At 42.8% G+C, this 21,265-nt stretch overlaps 1 protein-coding gene across 1 annotated transcript in view; it reads right to left on the bottom strand.

The window, feature by feature from the left end:
- The window catches only part of PHLPP1 (PH domain and leucine rich repeat protein phosphatase 1), a 186,321-nt gene continuing 165,056 nt past the window's right edge, over nucleotides 1-21,265 (bottom strand). Inside the window, exons 13-17 of the mRNA XM_015240478.3 lie at nucleotides 18,516-18,646; nucleotides 14,629-14,733; nucleotides 7,522-7,716; nucleotides 4,709-4,937; nucleotides 1-2,186 (exon numbers count right to left, since the gene is read on the bottom strand). Coding sequence (XP_015095964.2) covers nucleotides 1,017-2,186; nucleotides 4,709-4,937; nucleotides 7,522-7,716; nucleotides 14,629-14,733; nucleotides 18,516-18,646 — 1,830 coding nt within the window. The 3' untranslated portion in view covers nucleotides 1-1,016. The remainder of the gene's footprint in view (nucleotides 2,187-4,708; nucleotides 4,938-7,521; nucleotides 7,717-14,628; nucleotides 14,734-18,515; nucleotides 18,647-21,265) is intronic.

Below are 21,265 nucleotides of genomic sequence, written 5' to 3' on the forward strand. Positions count from 1 at the left end.
GATGGGTGCAATGCTTGTAAATTTTATATTTATTATAACAAAAATTATGACATGTTCATTTGTGCATTCTGCTTTAATATAACTCTTGGTATGTAAATGATCTAACTGAACTCTATACAATCATGCTGATTGTGGCAGCAGTAAGGAACACAATTAAAAAGTGTCTGCAAAAGTCAAGGGCTGAGTGGAAACAGGAGAGGAAGAAGTTCAGAGGCCCCTCGGGTGCAGGGTCATTTCCACTGGCCTAAGATCCACCGTGTTTGAACAGCGATGCTCTTAGCTGCTTAGGCTCATCGTGTAATGCATGAAAAAGGTGAGGGGGGGAGGTGGGCGTGGGCAGGAAGGCACATCAGAGGGGGCGGGGGGGTCAGTTGTTCAGGCTGTGTCCCTTACGCCAAAACTACAAAACATTTGAAGCGTCACTATACAACACTGAGCTATATACAGGAGAAATTTCTCAATCAACTGTTCTCTCAGAGAAAATTAGTGAATCCCAGTGACTTAAGTCACTTGACAGAGTAAAGCAACTCCTAGGAGTTAGTCTCCATATTCTACAAATGTCTATCATTTTCAAGACAAAAAAAAAAAAAAAAAAAGGCCTTCCCCCCTGCCAAAGAAATACAGAATTACAATATTATTAAATCATTTAGCACTGGCAACCTGCCCTGCCTTCCAAACAAACAAAACAACAAAAAGCCATTTTAAAAAATATTACATTATCATTAACTGTTTCTCTGTAATATATTAAACCTTTTGTTCTTTGTCTTTACACATCTGATATGTTAGGGGAAGAAGTTAACAAATTTAAATCGTATTGGAAAGCATCACTAGAAGAAAGTGGTAATTATTTAAAAAGTGACCAACAGAAGGGGAACCTAGCGACTAGCTGCAAAGACAGGTGGGCAAAGCGTCTGGGGGAAGGGCGCGGAGTAAACCCCTGGTTTAATGTGAGCCTGGGAGACTCTTGCAACTCAGTCTTTCTTGGTTAGTTTATTTGTGAACTGCGCTCGGGTGGGTCAGAGCGGTGTGTCACAGCAGTCTGGCAGCTGCTCGGCCGGGCACTGCCGCTGCGGCTGCTGCAGGTGTAGCTGGGGCGGCGGCGGCGGCGGCGGCGGCTGCTGCTGCTGGTGGTGTTTCATGATCTCCTTGACCTCCTCCTCCAGCTCTGGCGGAATGATGAACTGGTCATCAGGGTCCGGCTGAGCCGGGGCTGCGAAATAGCCGCCCGGCTTGCGGAGAGGCGCGTCCGTGGCCACCTCTATCACGTTGTGGCTCCTTTCCTGCGGCGCCACCGAGCCGTTAGGCCTCCGGCGCCCCATGGTCCCCACGGTGGCGAAGTCCGCCTTTCTGGGCAGACCCGGCTCGTCCTCGTTGGCGCTGATGACGATGCCCTCGTCGCTGGCCTCGGCCGGCACCTGGAGCAGGTGCTGCTGTCTCTCCTTTTCCTTGGCCCGGCTGCAGTGGATGTCCACCTCCACCTCCACCCGGCTGCCGTTGCTGAAGACGCCCTCGATCGGCTCTTCGTCGTCGCTGTCGAGGCCGTTGTCGGAGAAGGCGCTGGAGAAAGTGGCGCTGGACAGCTGGCGCTGGAAGGAGTTGGACAGGCAGACGGGGTGGAGCGTGCAGCGCGGCTCGCTGGGGTAGGCGGGGCTGCTCTCGCTCAGGGCTCCCGGCGCCGGCTCGTCCGAGGCCGTGGACCCCACCTCGCTGCTCATCTCCGACGTGGAGAGCTCGCTGCTGATCTCCGAGGCCATGCCGCTGCTGGAGGACGGCACGCCCAGCCCGTCGGATGGCCGGTCCTTGATCACCATGCTGACGGACGGAGGGAAGATGCCGGGGCTGGGCGGCGGCACGGCCCCGCCGGCGCCGAGCTCGCAGCAGCAGAAGCTGTCCTCCGTGACGCTGAGCTGCACCACCACGGCGCTGATGCTGTCGTGGCAGCCGTAGCTCTGTGCCAGGGTGCACAGCTTCTTGGCGGCAGCCAGGGCGTCGGGCACGTTGCGCACGGCCCCCACCGCCTCCTCGATGGACAGGCTGTCCCACAAGCCTTTACTACCCAGGATGAAGAACTCGTCCTGCGGGGTCAGGGGCACGGACTGCACGTGGGGGCGAGGCACCACGCTGGGGTGGAGGAAGGTGTAGCCCAGGATGCGCGTGGACTCGGTCACTCCATTCACTTTGCCATCCTGGAAAAAGACGAGTTTCCAAACAGCCATTAATGGGGAACACATGTGGTAATTTGCAGTTTCCTTGGGGCCTCCTGTCCAGGGGACCCCAGGGAGAGTATGTGGGGTCCACAGAGGGAGGGACTGCTCACCCTCTGGTGAGTGGTTAATGTCCACCTGTCATCAGAAACTGGGCCAGAAACCCAGGCAGGTAAGGAGCCGGAGGGACAAATGGAAAGTATTTCAGTTACTCCCTTTACTGGGACCATCTATCTACAAAGCAAGCCATCATCCAGTGGGACAAGCAACATGGCTTCTCCTGCGACCCACAGCCGTCCAGGGAGGAAGAGCCCTGCTGGACAAGCCAGTGCCAGGCAGACACCAGAGGTAGGGCTGGTTCAGGATGACGCCCCTAAACCGTCGCTCACTCTCCAAAGCACCAGGGAAGGAGTGTCTGAAGGTCCAGAAATGAGGAGAGAGACATTATTTTAAACTGAAGAAGGTTAAAAAAAAATGGTGGAGAAAATCTTGGTGCGACTAGCTGAGTACAAAGGGACACATCGGAGAGGCTGATGCTAAAGGTGCCGTGCCCGCTCCTCTCACTTCCCTGAACTTGCTTCCCTGGTGGCAAATGGACAAGATGAAGCCTCCCTGCAGTCCAGCTCACACCACTGAAGCTATGGACCAAAGTTTCAGACCCCTGGCCAGTAGAAAGGCCTTTACGCTGAAGCTGGAGGAGAGGAGGGGAGATGGCCCGTGGGGCTGCCCGGGTCTTTTCTCTTCAAGTTGGAGGCGCTCAGGTCCACCATGTACCGCCACATGCCCCTAATTTTAACACCTTTTCCAGAGGGGACTCCATTAGGACAAATGCAACTTTTACGTATGTCTGGGATAAGGTAATAGAGATGGTGTCATCATCTCCCTTGAAGCAAGTGTTTCTTTCAGAGAATATCAATTTCCTTCCAACGTTACCCTCTTCCTTCATTTGGGATGCCTGCCCCAACTCCACACACAACCCTGCCATGCCACATGTACACGCAGGCAGCAAGCTTAGAGGGAAAATTATTAAAATGGGCTTCAAACATGATTTTCAACTCCCTCAATTCTCCTAATATAATTTGTTCTCCCCCAAAGTGTGGAATTTGGCAAAAATTATCCTCGCTGTTCTGCTCTACCCTTTTGATCTCACCCCATCGAATCAATGGTTTCATGTATGGTGTGTGTTTTGGGGGCATAACCTCAAGGCAGAGAAATTTAAAAAACCAATGCAGCAATGCAGACAAAGTGAGGAAGGAGGAGGCAGAGGAAAGGTCTGAAGCACAAACTGTGATGCATTTATGTAGCAGAAATGGTTAATCTTAGCATCGTGTAATGTTGAACACTGAATTCAATACATTTACTAATTTAATTCAGTCCTATCTTAGACTGTCTTTGCTCTCTGCATAGTGCTTAGCATCCATTTTAATGCTCTCTGCTCTTAGAACAGACAGGGACCTAAAATTGACAAGACATACTCCTTCCCCCAGACTATCTTTTAGGCCCTTACAAGGCCTACCCGGAGTCAGCCTTTTTCTCTACTGAACTGCAAATGTTACCACTGTCTGTCTGAGCTGCAAGTGGTACATGGGTTTTACCAACAAGACAAGACTGGACACCTTCCATGGGCAGATGTGTGTGTGGGGATGACTTCCGTACTCACATTGCTGCCCCGGCACTCTGCAGGTGATCCACACTGCAGGATGAACTAGTTAACGCAGTGAAGCTCCCCGAGCCCACTTTGGAAGCTGCGCTGTAACGAATCCTGTGTAATACAGATGGACTCCAGGGTTTTTCACCAGTGGCATGCGTGACATTTTGGGCCAAATAATTCTTTGCTGTGGGGTTGCCTTGCACACTGTAGGATGTTTAGTGGCATCTCTGGCCTCTGCCTACTACAAGCCAAAAGCTCTCTCTGCCCCAGCTGTGACAACAAAACTGTCTCCGGATGTTACCTAATGTCTTGTGGGGGGAAATGGCCCCTGGTTGAGAACCACTCACCGCCTTACTCAAATGGAGCAGGAGGCATGAACCACAATAACTAGTTACATTTACACGGATAGGCACACTAACCTTATAAGACAGGACAGATACCTTACTATTCCTACGTTACAGATGAGGAAAACTGAGGCTTAGAGGTTTAGAGGTCATAGCCCGGAAGCGGCACAGCTAGGGTAGGCATTCCATCGGCGTGACTTCAGGGGTGGGGCCCTCGCCCACCACACCAGGCCTGCGCAGAGCGGCTGTGAGGGTCAGACAGGGTAACAACACGAAGTACTTGGCACAGCCCCTGGCACGGAGAGGCCACTGACAAATGTTTTATTATTCCGAGCATTATAATGCGTTCAGATATAGCATACATGGACGTTGCTTTGTGACACTGTGGATTTGGAATTTTAATTTTAAACCAACTTCAAAGAATGCCCTTTGGAGAGAAATGCTCCCCAACAGCTGGTTCTGCCACGAGCCTGTCCTCCCCCATCCAGAGGAAAATCGCTCTTCCTTACCTCAGTGATGATGGCCTTGTGCTGTTTAATTCTCTTCAGTTCTTCTTCACAGCTCATGACGTACGATCTGGACAGAGGCAGCGGCTTCCCATTCCGACAGAGGACTGTTTGGCACTTGCCCACGTTAGCAGAGGTCAAGATGAAGGGCCCTCCAGGGTCCACAGGGTCGTGCTTGATGTGACAAAGGACAGCAGCACCTCCAAGTTTCTGCCCAGCAGTTCCAAGCTTCCTGGAATCCGAAGAGAGGGGTAGAAACCCAAACCCAAGCCGTCACATGTAGTTTTGCTCATGTGACAGGAAGGCTGCACTACGGGGCAGGGACAGGAGGGAAAACAGAACCTGGGGCTCCACTCGGCCTCTTTCACCAAAACAGGCACTGCTCAACTCGGGAAAAGGGCCTGAGGAATCTGACACACACGTCCACACAGAGAGATGTCTGCTCAGGCCTGGGGCGAGTGCCACTTGACCACTAAAAGCCCAGGAGTGGATGTGGAATAAAGGAGCCCTGATCCCGCTGCATCTGCCCTGCTACTCCCGTACCGGCGTCCTCCAGACACAGTGAGAATGACCACTCCTTTCCTCATCCACTAAGCCTCCTCTGCTCCCGGGAGCGGACAACTGCAGGGACCACATAACAGGGGCCATACGCTACCCCCACCGACCACTCCCCTTCATAAGGATATTTGCTGGTATGAGCGTTCAAGTATTGGACCATTCATGTTCTTGTCCTACACAGTGAAGGCTTTCTGGACCAATAATGCCTGTTTCAGAATATCCACAGAAAGGATATTCCAGCCATCAAGTTCCCAAGTGCTTTTACTCCTGACCAGTAGTCCACACACCTACTGAATACACAATGCATCTGCAAGTTGTGACCATCAGAAGGACCTAAGATCTCCTGTCACAAGCCCCACAGAGGGCAGTGCCTCTCAGACTCATCCTGAGTGGTACAGGAGCCAAGAAGGTTCAGACAGACAGACTCCTCTGTTAACAGGGCAAACCCTCAGGTCCGGTCAGCTCACATCACCTGTCTAGGTTACACAAGGGGCAACACTAGTGATGGAAATCGGGGCTGCCTATCGCATTAGGATGTGGTGCTCAGAGAACATACAGTTCTCTCAAGGACTGAAAAGATCTTCTCACATCCCGTATCCCATTAACCAAATAGGGAAAATAAGAGGTATACAAATGACCTGGAGATGGGCTGACAATTCGGGTCTCTAAACTCCAACTTCTGCACACCGATGACCGGACCCGGCTTTACGCCCTGCCAAGGAAGCACTACTTTCTCCATGTCAAAGGCGCAATGATTCCTCTCAGCAAAGCTAGAAATAGGGCGGCATTTGTGAGGAGTACAGCTAGCAATCAGAGTTTGAGGTTCTTAAGTTCTTAATTCGTATCTGGTTCTTGAGGGTCTATAAAAAGCAGACCTCTTAGGGGTGTGTGAAGGGTGTGCGGGGGGGTGTATGTGTCTGTATGTATAAAATGTGTTTGCCTTTTTCCCCAAAACAAGATGGTGATCAAAACAGAAAAGCACACAGATGTGTAGACAGATGTGCATAGTAGGGCGGACACTGTCCGGAGTCCTACTGCCTGAGGTCCAGTTCTGGCTGCACCACCTTCTAGCTCTTAAAGTGATCTGCTTCACCTCTCTATACCTTGGTTTCTCATCAGTACAGCAAGGACTGTAACATTAACTATCTCACTGGGTAAAATGTATGGCATCAAGGTATTTAGAACAATGACTGATAAATAATATTAAGGACTCACTAAATACCAGCTATTATTGGTATCAATTATTAACTGTACACACCCATTGAGAATCCAAAAGACAGGTGAGTCGAGCAGCAAAGAACCTCACTGGGCCTGCCTCTACTGAGCTCTTCAAGAGTGTTCATGACTTAGGGGAATTTTAAAGGCTCCTCTGAACCAGCATTTCTCTAGCAGACACTTTCCACCCTCCTTGGAGAGATACTTCCTTTGGCAGATTATCAAGGGAGAGAAAAAGGAGAGAAAGAGAAAAGCTTGTCATTGTTCCCATGACCTTTAGAGCCTCTCCACTTCCTGGTCCCACAAGAGCAAGTGTCTACAGTACAATATTAACAGGCAACTCCTTCATAGCCTACAAAGCCTTTAAAGTGATAAAAGAGCAAGCAATACTTTGAATGAGGGAATGCTTATAACACTCAGCCCCCAGAGTTACAAACAACATTCCACAACTTCCACAGTGATCAAAAACTCTAGGGAACGGCCCAGGATTCTACTAGCAACACTGTCTTGAATATTTAATGAGGGGGAAAAACAACATATGAAGAATTATTTAACTCCCAGCCTAAAATTTGATCATCTCAAGTTCATAAAGTTTGGCACTATCTCAAATCAGTGGCAGTATTCCATAAGCTGAGATGGAAACAGTCCATTTCAAAGAGAAGTCCACACACCATAAAGTCTAAAGAGTGTCTGGAGCTCACGTGATTTTGGGGTGGAGGGGAAGGAATGTGTCATAAACAATCTGGTTAAAATCTGGAATCACGACAGGCCTGTGAGATCCAGTTCTAGGAGAAACTGAATTCCTGTCAGTGACTCAGTTTCCTGCAAAGTTGTCTGAACATCACTTTGTCTGCAACGGAACACAGTCCAGCCCTAATACTGGGCAAAACCAAATTGCCTGGATGCATCTTGAATAACCCGTATTTAGCAACAGGCTTTGAGATTACAGGGCACCTGTTTTTCTAACTAGAGGGCAAACTCAAAGAAGAGGAAGAAAACACACAGTAGGTGCTATAACACACAGGAGGTGCTCTGAGTCTTACCTTTGCATAACAATGAATGTATTGACCATGTACTCTTCTTCGTTTTTTGTTTTCTGCAGCTCTTCCGCCAAAATGTCACTCATGGTACACTGGAGAAGGTAGGGCACCTCCACGTTCCGGTCTCCATCAAATACACCATACAGGGCCTCCCGGTTGTCACAGAAGTTATTCACTGACAGGGCTGCAACACACAACCTGCAAAGCAAGAATGCTTCTGTGCTAAGCCTCTTCATCTCTCCTTCTCCATGCCCGACACAACTGTGTTTTTTTCAGATTTGCTTAATCCAGGCTTGTCTTTTCCTTTGTGACTCTAGACAGATTAAGAACAGGTAAACTAACCCCAGCTAATTTATACCAACTAATTTCTGTAAAGTGGAGAAAAATGATAAGCACATATTGATGCTGCAAGGCTTCCCCCACCCTTCTCCTCTGATGATTTTATTTTTAAATGGCAGGAAAGACAATAAGAGGCATGGGAAATAATGCCAGATTATGAACACATATGTCCACATTCATTCACAAAACATTTATTAAGGAGAAATTCCACATGGAGCAAAAATGAAGTAACAGCTAAAACACTGCAAAATATGTAAGTATATAAAAACAGATGAAAAGTCTCAAACAACTTTAAAAAAGGCAGCACAAAGTATAAACAACACTACTGCAGCAGAAGACAATAAAGAGTGCAGGTCAGAGAGTGGGCCCGATTCCTGCTCAGCTTACTGCTGGGAAAAGTTCTGGGCTGCAGCACCGGGAGGAGAAACCCAGGTGCAGCCTGGAGGTCTCCCTCAGTTGAGGCAGGATGAGGCAGGATGAGGCAGGATGAGGCAGGCAGAGGCCACAGGCAGAAGACTGGTGGCAGGACAGTTGCACAGGGCACTCTGGGGGCCCGCAGAGCCTCTCCACTTACTCAAACCACTTCCAAGTTACATAACTGTGTCCCATAAACTGTCTAAAATGAATAAAAGACTGAGGGAAAAATAAAAAGCTAAGGCAGGAGTAAGGGGTGAGATGACTTTAAAAACCCTAACACACAGGGAGCTGGAGTCTTCAAAAGAGAAGAGAGGCAGACAGAAACAGTTTTGAAAAATTAATGGCTGAAAATATTTCAAATCTGATGAAAACTATAAACCTACAGATACAAGAAGCTCAGCAAACAGTAAGCAAAAGCAAATGAAAAAACTTAACTGAGGCACATCAAAATCAAACTGTTGAAATCCAGGGATAAAGGCAGGGGGGGTGGGAATAGGAACAACACATCCTGCAGAGGAACAAAGGCACGAATGACAGCAGAGTTCTCATCAGAAATGATGCAGAAGACAGCAGAGCAACATTCTCACAGTACTGATAGGAAAAAACCTGTCAACCTGGATTTCTAAGCCAGTGAAGACAGCTTTCAAAAGTTAAGGTGCAAAAAAGACATTTTCAGACACAAAAATACAACTTTACCGCCAAAGACAGGAACTATAAGAAATGTGAAAGGAAATACATGAAAGAGGAGAAATGATACTACCAGACGGAAGTCTGGATCTATATAAAAGAATGAAGTGTTTTAGAAATGACAAATAGGCGAGTAAACAGAAACATTTTATTTTTCTCATTTTTAAAATCACTTTAGAGCACAATGGGGATATCTGACCCCCAGGAGACACTGATTGTCACAACTCAGGTGGTGATGATATCAGCGTCTAGTGGGTAGGGGCCAGGGGTGTTGCTAAACATCTTACAATGCACAAGAAACCTTCCTCCTTCCCCTGTCCCCCAACAACAAAGAATTGTCTAGCTCAAAATGTCAATAGTACTGAAGTTGAGAAACACTACTTTAGAAAATAACTGTTTCAAGTAAAAATTATAACAGTGTATTCTGGGGTTTATAACAAAAGTAGAAGTAAAACATATGACAACAATAGCAAGACTAGGAAGAGGGGAAATGGAAGTACAGATGGTAAGGTTCTTACAACATCTGTGACATGGTAGAACACTCCCTGAAGGCAACTGTAATCGACAAGTTAAAGGTTATACTCTAAACCCTAAACAAACCACACATGTACACACACAAGGTAGAATGGATAACAAATAAAGGAGACAAAATGGAATAAGAAATACTCAATCTAAAAGAATGAAGAAAAAGAGAAAAAAGGAATCAAGAACAGATGAGACAAACAGAAAACAAATACTAGTAAACTGACAGGTTTAAACCTAACCATATCAATAATTTTATTGAATATGAAAATAGTCAAAACATTGCTCAGAAAGAAAGAAAGTCAGATATTGTAAAGTTGTACATGGATTTCTGGCTGTGCAGTGGCTTGGTGCTCCTAACCCTCGTGTTCAGGGGTCAACTGTACTATGCCAACACTCATCAAAAAAAAGCTGGAGTAGCTACACTAGTACCAAACAAAGTTTATTTCAGTACAAAGAGCATTACAAAAACAAAGAGTCATTTCATAATGATGAAGAAGTAAATTCATCACAAAGCTGTAACATTCTAAATGTTTATGCACTTAATAACAGAACTTTGAAATACATGAAGCAAAACCTGATGGAAATACAAGGAGACACAGATAAACCCATAATTATAGTCTCTCAGTCATTGACATTTTTTTGTAGACAGAAAATCAGTAAGGGTATTTACGACTTGAACAACATTATCAATCAACTTGATCTGACACCCTACCCAACACTTTTTCCAAATGTACAATGAATATTTACTAAGATAGACCATATTCTGGGCCAGAAAGTGTCTCAGTAAGTTTAAAAGATTCAAGTGATTCAAGTTATGTTCTCCAACCAAGTTGCTTAGAAGGAAATTTACAGAAATTCTTTAAATTCTTAGAATATTAATGTCTTAAGCACAAATCAATGACCTGAGCTTTTACTTAAGAACCTAGAAAAGTAAGAGCAAGAACAAACCCAAAGTAAGCTGAAAGGAAATATTAAGAGCAGAAATCAATGAAATATAAACAGAAAAAACTAAAAAACAGGAAAATCAATGAAACTAAAACCTGGTTCTTTGACAATATCAATAAAATTGATAAACCTCAAACTAAATGGATCAGGGTAAAAAGACAAGACAAATGACTTGAATCAGGAATAAGAAAAGGGAGAGATACCACTACAGATCTTACAGACAGTAGAAGGAGAATGGAACATTACATACAAGTTTATGCCAATAAATTTGAAAACTAGATGAAAATGGATAAATTCCTTGAAAGACACAAATAACCAAAATTCATTCAAGAATAGATAATTAAAGAAATTTTACGTTTAGTTGAAAGCCAAAGAAAGTTCCAGGCCCAGACGGCTTTATTGGTGAATCCTAACAAACATTGAAGGAAAAAATAATATCAATTCTATATAAACTTTTCTAGAAAACTGAAGAAGAGGAAACACTCCTCATCTCATTTTATGAGGCCATCATTACCCTGATACCAAAACCAGACAAACACCACAAGAAAAGAAAACCACAGGCTAATATCTGTGAATATAGACATGCTCAACAGATTACCAGCAAACCAAAACCAGCAGCATATAAAAATGATAATGTATCATGATCATGTGGAATTTACCCTGAAAATGCAAAGCTGATTCAACATTTTGAAACTAAGGTAATTCACTACATCAACAGACTAAGACAGGAAAAATACAATCATCTTAACTAATGCAGAAAAAGCCTATGACAAAATGTGACCACGTGTTATAAAAATTTTTAGCAAACTAGGAACAGAAGGGAATTTTCTTAACTTGATAAAGGAAGTCTACAAAAATACCTTCAACTAACATCACGCTTAATTGTGAAAGAATACATTCTCACCAAGGAAGATAGAAGGATGGGTGGGAGGCATGTGAACAGATGATCAACAATCATCAGTCATTAGGGAAATAAAAATTGAAACCACAATGAAATACTGCTGTTAGAATGGCCAGAACCACCACTGACCTTACAAGTATTGGTGGGGATGGGGAGCAACCAGAACTCTCATTCACTGCTGCTGGGAATACAAAATGGTACAGCCACTTTGGGAAACAGTTTGGCAGTTTCTTTACAAAATTAAATACACACTTATATCATATGACTCAGCAATCCTCCTTGCAGGTATTTATCTAAGAGAAATGAAAACTATGTTCACACAAAAACCCATATGCAGGTTTATATGTTTATAGAACTTCTGTTTGTATTTGCTTAAAATTAGGAACAATCTAAATCATTGGTCCTTCAAAAAGTAAATGGATAAACAGTATATTCATGCAATGCAATAATACTCGGCAACAAAAAGGAACAAATTACTCACATAGGCAACATCACAAATGAATCTAAAATGCATTATGCTAAGCGAAAGAAGCTAGACTGAGAAGGCTATATACTGTATAATTCCATTTATATGACATTCTAGGAAAGGCAAAACTACTGAAACAAAGAACAGATCAGGAGTTGCCAGAGGCTTGGAGTGAGGAAAAGGACTGACGACAGAGGGGCGTGGGGGAATTTTCTATAACTTGATTACGGTGGTGGTCACACAGAGACACTCTTTCAGCAAAACTTGCAGAGCTGTACACTAAGAAAGGTGAATTTTGCTGAAAATAAATTGTCTCTTCTTACTGTATATACATTAATGAAAAGAAAAAAGTTACTAAGCACCTGACATGTATCATGGCTAGGTAACAGAGATATGAACCTGAAAACATAATTCCTGACCTTAAGGAGTTTGGGGATAAATAACAATATAAATAATCATTATCACTAATAATAATAGTAGCTAACACTTAAACAGAGATAACTATATAGTACATGTTAGTCTAAGTTCTTCGCATCTGTAATCAGGGGATCCTTAAAACAATCCCATGAGGACAGTAGTATTTTTAGTTCCATTTTACAGACGAGGAAATTAAGCCAAAGACAGGATGAGTAGCTGCCCAAGGTCACACAGCAAAAAAGTACAGAGCCCAGAGTCAAAGCCAGGCAGTCTGGCTCTTACCTAAGTACTTTGAAATTCTAGCCTCCATTTATTAAGAAAACGAAGTCATCCAAAGTTACATGACAAGTAGTAGCAAAGTAAAATTTAATAATATAATATTTAATCATCTTATAATTCTGCCGTCCTTCTTTAAGCTCCCCTTGCTAGTCAGAGTGGGAGGGTATGAAAAAAAAATGTATTTTGAAAGTACAGTAGTGATTCTTCATTTCCACTGGAGCTTTCTGTTGGTTTTTTTAGTCTGAGGAAGAACCTAAATTATCCAATTGCAGCTCCCTGCTTGGGTTTCCCAAAAGATCTGAAATGACCTGACAGGGAGGCAACATAGCGCTGGTACCCACAGGAGAAAGTCGGGGGTGGGGAGAAGAGAAGAGGTGTTTATCGAGATTTGGGGGCAGGGACCACAGCAGTTCTCCTTCCTTCAAAGCAGCAAGCTTCTTGTTTATGTTTCTACTTTACATACAGTTTAAAAAGAAAACTCTTGCGAAATTTCTGCTGGCAAAACCAAAGGGTGAAAAAGCAAGAGAAATAAAGTGAAGACCAGAGATGGCTTCGGACTTCTGAGGTGCTGGTAATGATCTGTTTTTCGATCTAGGTGGTGGTTCATAGAGTTGTATGCTTATTGATTATCTTATGCTTCAATATAACAAAAAGTTTAAAAAAAGGAATTGTGAAAGGGGGAATTATGTAAAAAAATAGAATTGATGATTGCTTCATTAACATATATGAGTAGATAATACATTTTAATATCCACGGATGTTTTAGAAACCAATCTTGTATTTCGTATCAGCATTCTGGAATTAGAAAGTAGTTTCATGTACTGGTGTTTGTAAGTATGACACAAGATCTTTTAATCTAAAAAGAAAGCTCTCTAGGAAGGAACTCTGAGTGCTCCAAAGAATATATAGTTTCTTCCCGTCTCCCCCACATACGATGATGAACAATGCAAAGTACACAGAAATAGTGCAGCCGTTAAAGCCCAGGCACAAATGGTTATTCTGCCCTTTTCTGGGGCAAATGGAATAGAGGTGTTGAAACGAGGGCTATGTCCTCTCTGGACAGTACAACGTCAGATCACACTCTTAGGAGAAGAGGAGAGGACCACTGTGCCAGACCCACAGCGTGAGCTGATTCTGCTTTCCGTCCCGGGGAAAAGCAGTCAGCCTGGCAAGCACAATTCCACCTTCTATTTTCCATGGAAAGTGTTCAAGCTCGTCAGTGGTTCTCAGTCCTGGATGCACATCAGAATCACCTGGGGACTTCAAAGCATTCTGATTTCAGGGCTCAGGCTGGAGAACGTTCTTTAAAGTTCCTCACTTGACTGAGTCTAACGGGCACTCAGGCTTGAATGATCATGTTAGCTATTATGGGATCATCCTCCACTTTCTTTTTCTTCCCCTGCTCTCAATATTTTATGTTCTTATATCTTAGCTAATTGAACTATGACTATTCTAATTCATAGGACCCTTTCCTTTTCTAGTACTGATTCTTAGCACCCCTTCATAAAAAGCAAGCAAGTCTGAAGAGCTTGATTATAGTTCTCAGGAAATGAACATCTACATCTAAGACAGGGAAGGCTGGTGAAAACAGAGAAGAAAAAGAAATTAAGAGGGACAAGACCTGGTGGCAAGACAAGTAGCTGACATTACAGGAGATGGACATCAAACTCCTGACAAGCTAATTTAGACTATAAAAAACAGCTCCACAGAAACACCAACTGGCCAATAACGTAAGGGATCTTGAATATGGATAATCGAGGCGACTTCTATTCCTTTAGTACTATCCCTGTTTTGCTTGGTAAACAGGCTTCAGAGAAAGATAAAGGGGCTTTTCAAAAGAGCAGGGATGCATTTCAATACTTACGCCTTCTCTAAACACTGGAGTCTCACATAGACATAATGTGTCAGTTACACCGTCTCCTAGCAACATCTCTCACAAAGAGAGAGTATGTGATGCCAAGCAGGGCTTAGCTTAACGTTCCAAAGTAAGTCATGAGGTGGCCTCACTCTGGGGAAACATGTTCAAACAAATGTGACTCGGGGAAAGTGTGTGCTAGCACTGGGCTTCCTTCTGCACAGCTAAAGCAGGGAGGCGGGTGGGAGGCAGATCTCACTCCAAAGTTTCACCCACTTACTTGTTTTTCACCCCTGAAGCTTCGGTGTAGCCATGGCTCCATACAGCTGGGGCTCCAGACGCGTCTCCTGCCGAAGGCTGATCAATCTTGAAACAGCGGATGTTACTAACCAGAGAAACGGAGGGGACAGGAATCATTAAAACGGAACATGTGTAAACTGCTACCTCTATCTGAGAAATGAAAAACACCTAAGCACTCTGTACTTACCATTTCTTACTGGGCTTAATGAGTCTGAAATACTTAGCAGCAACAAGAACTAGCTACTCATCATCATGAAAGCAAAGGGGCATATATACAGAGAATGAAAAATTGGTCTTTATCAGCATTGAATGGCGGTTATTAGAGACTTTCACACTCACTGCCCTAGACGGCTGCTCTCTCCTGGGAATGAAAGGGACAGTTCTCAATCTTGCCATGAGAAAAGAAAGTTTAATTGTTAAGTTACACATATTTTGACAACATAAAACCTAGATTTGAAAAGAACAAAACCTAAGCCACAACTGTACTGTATTTGGATGATGTGAGAAGTTCATTCTCAAATCCAATTTCTGCCCACATCACCCCTTCAAATACTCCACAAATATTACTGGGGACTTGCCATATTCTGAAGCTTCCAATTCTTCCCTCACTTGCACAGCCAAACATGCTGAGACCAATATCATAAAATTATGAAGCAAATGAGGGGCAATCAATAAATTACACATTACCTACATATATAGAAACCAAGGGGCAAATTCTCTCACCTAAGCTCTCATAGGCCATATTTGGTCCAACAGGACCCAGGGTAGAAATACTCAAAAGTGTGAACTCTCAAATGGCGTTCATGAAAAACCAGCCTGCTAGAAAGCACCCAGAGCCCGCACACAGGAAGTCATACAGATGTGAAGCAGAGTTTTAAGAGGTGCCTACCACATGGTGAGATAAACCCTGCTTACTTGTAAACGGCCACTAGTTTTTCCCCCTTATTACTTCAAGAAGAGAAACAACATATGTACAATCTCTTAACTTAAACAACACCTGAACACTTCTTTCATGACCCCAAGAATCTGTTATTTGTTCATTAACTCCAAAATATAATAAACACTCAAGACCCTTCCTAAGAGCCATTCAATTCAGAAGTAAATCAATGTCCAATAGTATTCGCTTTGATTCCAGAAATAGCTGACGGCAATTTCTTTGAAATTTAAATATATTTTGCTTAAGAAAAGTTTCTACTCTCAATTACCAGCAAACATTCATTTTCTCCTTTATCCTAAAAAGCCGAAAAAAATAAAAATCATAGATGGTGCCAATAGGAAATCCCAAAATCAAATACCTCATTTTGCATCAGGGCTACATATATCCTCTTTTCAAACCTACGAATAAAAGGGGCATTAAAAAAGACACGCTGCTGTTATCTGCTTCCCATACGACCTGGTACCAGATTCTATCCATGTGCAATGGTAAGCAATGCAATGGGCTTCTTACGGCATATCTTACGGCTCTCACTACATTTTTGCTAACTTTCTGAATTCTAGAGGAAAATGGAAGGCTCATTTCTGGAGGCATTTATACTTTTTACAGAACATAGCGTCTTCAAAGAAATAATTCCACTTCCTAGCCTTATTATTAAAGAAAAAAACAATCCTTAAACTCCCCCATAATCCTTTCTGGCAAAGCAGCAATTTCTCATTCTCTGCCTAGTTGAATACAGGGTGACTGAGCAGCTGTCTGAAGTGATCTGAATGTTGACTCTCATCTTGAAATGAGTCTGAGAGAATTTGGGAGCCGGAGCTCAGCCACACAGGAGAGTCACCATGTGGACTGACCCTGGCTCATGCAGAACAAACAGGCCAACCCTCTGAGCGTAAATAGTACATTAGATATGGAAACTCCCCAGGGTTACTAAGAAGCCACAACCTGCTAGATACTGAACAGAGCACACAGCTGCTTCACTGCAGTAGCTCCAGTTACTCCAGGAACACGTACCCTTTGGTAGATATTTAACAGATAATGTCTCATGTCTATATAATAGTGGGGCCATTCTATTATATGCATGGTTTTGCACCTTTTTTCTAATTACATCATGAACATTTCCCCAGGTCATTTTACATTCATCCTAAATATAATTAGAAATATCTTGATGACTATCTCCATACCTAAAATAAACATTATCATATTTCTGATTAATTTTTAGAATACATTTTTTTTGCCACATAAAACCCTGGTCTAAGTATGTGAATATTTTTAAAAGCTTGATACACAGGTCTTTTTAAAAACATTTTATTTTTGCATTGACGCATAAGTTGACTTACATTGTTGGCCAATAGTTTTTAAGAAAAGTTGTATCAATTTATAATCCTCTAGCAGCACCAATTTGAGGGGGAAAAAAGTTACCATTTAAATATTTTATCTACTATTTCCTTGATGCACTGATCAGGCTGAGCATGATCTTTTCATGTAACTATCTGTACTGCACTTGTTAAATATTAATGTCCTTTGCTCATTCTCTATTTGAGTAGTGTGCAGACCATCCTCCCTAATCGAAGAGAAAACTGAGATCTGAACACACTGAGGGATCTGGACCAAGGCTTCACATACTGAAAAGCAGTGGAGAGAGCCTCGGGCCCCTGTGGCTTCCCTAGAACACTGTACTTAGCCAGGATTCTTCCATCATCTGTCGAAGTCAGTCTTCTTATTAAGTACTTAAAATGGCAACAAACAGGCACTAAAAGTAGGCCAACTCCATCCAGGAACCACCTTAGTGATTTGCAAATTTTAGTTTGCACTGAAGTTTAGGAGAGTATTAACAGACCATTAATACCATTCTTTTTAAATTCCATTCCTTTTCAGTTTTTTTTCCTAAGATAATGAAAGATGACTGTCAGTAACAGAAATCACAACAGGGTTTAAGCACAGATGGCACCACAATGTCTAATGTGTGTCAACGTCTAAAACTGTTACTTTAAGACACACTGCAAAAATTTGGAAAATTCAGAAAAGTTTCAAGAAGAAAACAAAGATCACTCATAATCCTACTATCCAGAGAATAGCACTATTTTAACGTTTTGCTTTATATCCTTTCTGGCATTTTCTAAGTGTGCACATGTACACACACACATGCACACATACCATATGCACACAAATTTATTTTGGAAAACGTGTAATTATACTATACAAATTTCCTTGTAAATTTTCTTTTCACCTAATGTCATATGCAGAGATCTTTCAAGTTAGCAATATAATTCTCCATCATTGTTTTTAATGGCTGTATAATATTCAACTGTGGAGTATAACTGAATTCTATTGATAGACATTTAGAATTCTGTGATGAACATTCTTATAAAGACATCCTTCCTACTGAGGGTTCCTTTAACATTTTATGTAACATTTTACATAATGAACTCTAACTTGTTAGTCTCCATCAACATCAGTCATGAGACAGTATCAGTTTCCCAAAACAGGAAGAGAACTTAGCAGTATCTAACTCTCGCACATCCCCAGTTTTGTTTAAATAATCTTAATTTTGGCTCCAATTATCAGCTTCCCCCACATTAGGAATCTCTTTCAAAGTCCTTGTGTAACATCTGCCTTAAGCATCACACCGGGTTATCAGTAACTGACATGTAAGTGTATGTCCTGGTTGTTCACTGCTCTCTCCTATGTCTCTAAATCCTGTTTTCCTCTTTGTATTATTCTCATCTCTTTTGTCTGGATTCTTTCTCAAAAACTTTCTGAAAGGATACATTAGTATCCAACTCTTCTGACATTTTTCTTGGCTGTCCATCCATTTTGGTGAAGTACAGACTCACGAAACACTTCATATTCCAGTTAGTGTTTTTTACTAAGTGGTAAAGGCCACTTTCAGTGATGAGTGACTGGGCTGCAGCGCTTCACAAAGTACTTACTTGAGCAGCTCCAGGGTTTTGTGATCGAGGGCAAGTCGGGGATTCCCCGTCAGGTCTAGTTCTTGGAGTTTTGGAGGCAGGTTTTCTGGTAAAGTGACTTCACTCAGCTCGTTGCAGCTCAGGTCCACGCACTGGAAGGACAAGGGGACACAAGAAGACAGGGGCTGGAGAGGCTGTTAGGTGGTTCTGTGACCCTGCTCGCTGCAGGAGAATCAGTCTGACCACTCACTATACTACGCTGGCCAAACGCAGAGGCTAAGTTTGTCAGCTACTCTGCCATAAACGTTTAAAACAGGCTTTGCTAAATGCAGTTAAAATTTTTACTTTCTTTGAATGACGTGGAAGATCTATGTTCCTTGTTCTCTGCAGCTTTAGCCTATTGAGTTGATCTCTATATTTAAAAATTAAACATTAACTGAAAAATCCTGAAGATAGTCTCTCATATTGCTCACAGTATCTCTGCACCTGTCGTGGCCATGAGGGCTGTATTTACATCAAAATGGAACTTTGAAGGATTTCCTTAAAACAAACAAAAAAAATGTAAAATAAGGACAAGGCAGGGAACAAGTATTCAAAATGAGAAGATAATTCAAAAGAAGCAAAATAAGAAATTGGCAAAAGACTAGCAAGTGGGCTTGCCTACTACATGCAAAGGTAAATGGCCAGATTCAAACATGGACCCTGCCTTCCAGGCATCCAATACCTGGACTCTCCAACAGCTCCTGCCTCATCTCACTTGGGAGACTTCCACAAAAAGGGTCAGCATACTGATTAGAACAAACATTATGTGTCATCTGTGACTAGGAATAACACTTCCTTTCTCACAAAACGTAAGGCTTAAGTGAGGTGAGTCCTAAAATGAGACGCTGCATTTCCATTAAGGGAGCAGGGACCAGGGCAGAAGGACCACTTGCACAGGCGGGAGCAATTGGCAATTTTTCTGGTAAGAGAATGTGTAACCCACAGTCCTGTTCTGACCCACATCATGTTTCCCCTGGAGGACTGCGACAGCATCTTAACCTTGCTTTCAGTCTCACTTCCCTCGGATCCACTTCCCACTGTGCTGTCAGAGTGATTCTCTGATGTGATGCATTCCATCCGATCACACTCCAGCTTCCGTCTTTCCATTGCTGCCTACTGTCTTTCAATCTGCCACCAAAGTCCCCAGCACCCACCTTTCACCACCTGCTTTCCCACATTATGTATTCGGCTGTGTCAAAGTTAACTCTTGCACATGTCATGTTCTCAACTGTCTGGGCACATGCTTCTCTCTGTGACTGGAACTCTTCAAGCTATCCTGGCCTTTTGTCTGGTAATCTGTCTTATTCTTTTAAGATGCAACGCCAATTCCACCACAGCCCCCGTCTGAACTTGTTATAAGTATCTGCTCACTGGTTTCTTCCACTGGATTATGACCTCCGAGAGAGCAGGCACTGCGCCTTGTCCTATGTCCCAAGTGCAGTGAGCTGCAAAGAACAGCAGCTTCCATTGAAAGCAGGAACAAACAAATGACTGCCTGGCACTTGGTAGACAATTATTTGTTGAATAAATCAATGAGTGGATCTTATAAGAAGGTCCGTCAGTAATTAAATCTGTTAGGCTGGGAATGGAGACACACATGTTTAAGTTAAATTCAGTCTAGAGTAAGTAGCATTGCAATGCAATTCTGATACATTTTTAAATGTGATTATTGCTGCATGAGAAGGCAACTTTTCTTTAGTGGCAGATAAGCAGAGAAACACCCTTACATAGTTCTGCACATTGAAGGAGGTTTGTTCCTAAAAATTACAGGACCTTGGTGCCTGGTGCCAACCTACTGGTGTTAACCCAGATAGTAAGCATTTTACCTATAAGTACTATGTCCTATGCTTTTAATAGTCCTCACCAAACAATTGTTGGCTGAACACAAAGAAACAAAATTTGGGGGTGAGACCTGAGAAAAAATAGTACCAACATATTCTACGTTGTTTACTGTACATATTTATATTTAATACACTATAATTACTTTGGAAATACATTGTTAAACAGAATACTGACTGTCTAAAATATTATCTTTCCCTCTTTCAGGCTCATTCTAGGATACAGCGAACAAAAGTTACTTTGCTATAATACAAAATTCTGGTAAGGATACTCAGAATTATACAACCCTCAAAAAAGTGAGGTAACTCATAGTTGAGAAGGAACCCATGATTTAGAGGAAAATAATCACCAATACAGTTAGATAACAGTGTAGAAAAAGAATCGTTGTACCTTAAGGAAAAGGGAATACAATCTGATGTACAGTTTAAGTGTAATTATCATGAAAGCCCCAATATCTTTACCAGGATTCCTCAGAAAACACTACTAAAGAAACAGGCATATCAATCTTCATAGCAGTGTATTACACATTTCCTGCCAAATAACTGCTTGTGCTGCCCTCAAACAGTAACCTAACAGAGCTAGTGAATCGAGAGGTTCTGCAACCCCTTGCTTCTTCCATCTCCAGACCACAGCTGGTCCACCACCTCATCTGTGCTGCCCGACAGTTCTGATAGTTCCAAAAAAGGGGCTCTCAATCACCTTTCGCATTCCCTTGCCCTCACAAAGTAAAAGCTGCTGATGGATGATGTTCCCCTGCTGAATAAGCTCCCTAACTTCCATTCTGCATTCGTAAGAAGCAAATAAATCCAAGTATTCAATCACAAGAACATTTATTTAGCATCTACAACGTGGCAGACAATAAGTGAGACATCAAGGGTCTACAGGGATGG

This window comes from Vicugna pacos, chromosome 30, assembly GCF_048564905.1.
Source record: "Vicugna pacos chromosome 30, VicPac4, whole genome shotgun sequence".
Classification (NCBI taxonomy): domain Eukaryota; kingdom Metazoa; phylum Chordata; class Mammalia; order Artiodactyla; family Camelidae; genus Vicugna; species Vicugna pacos.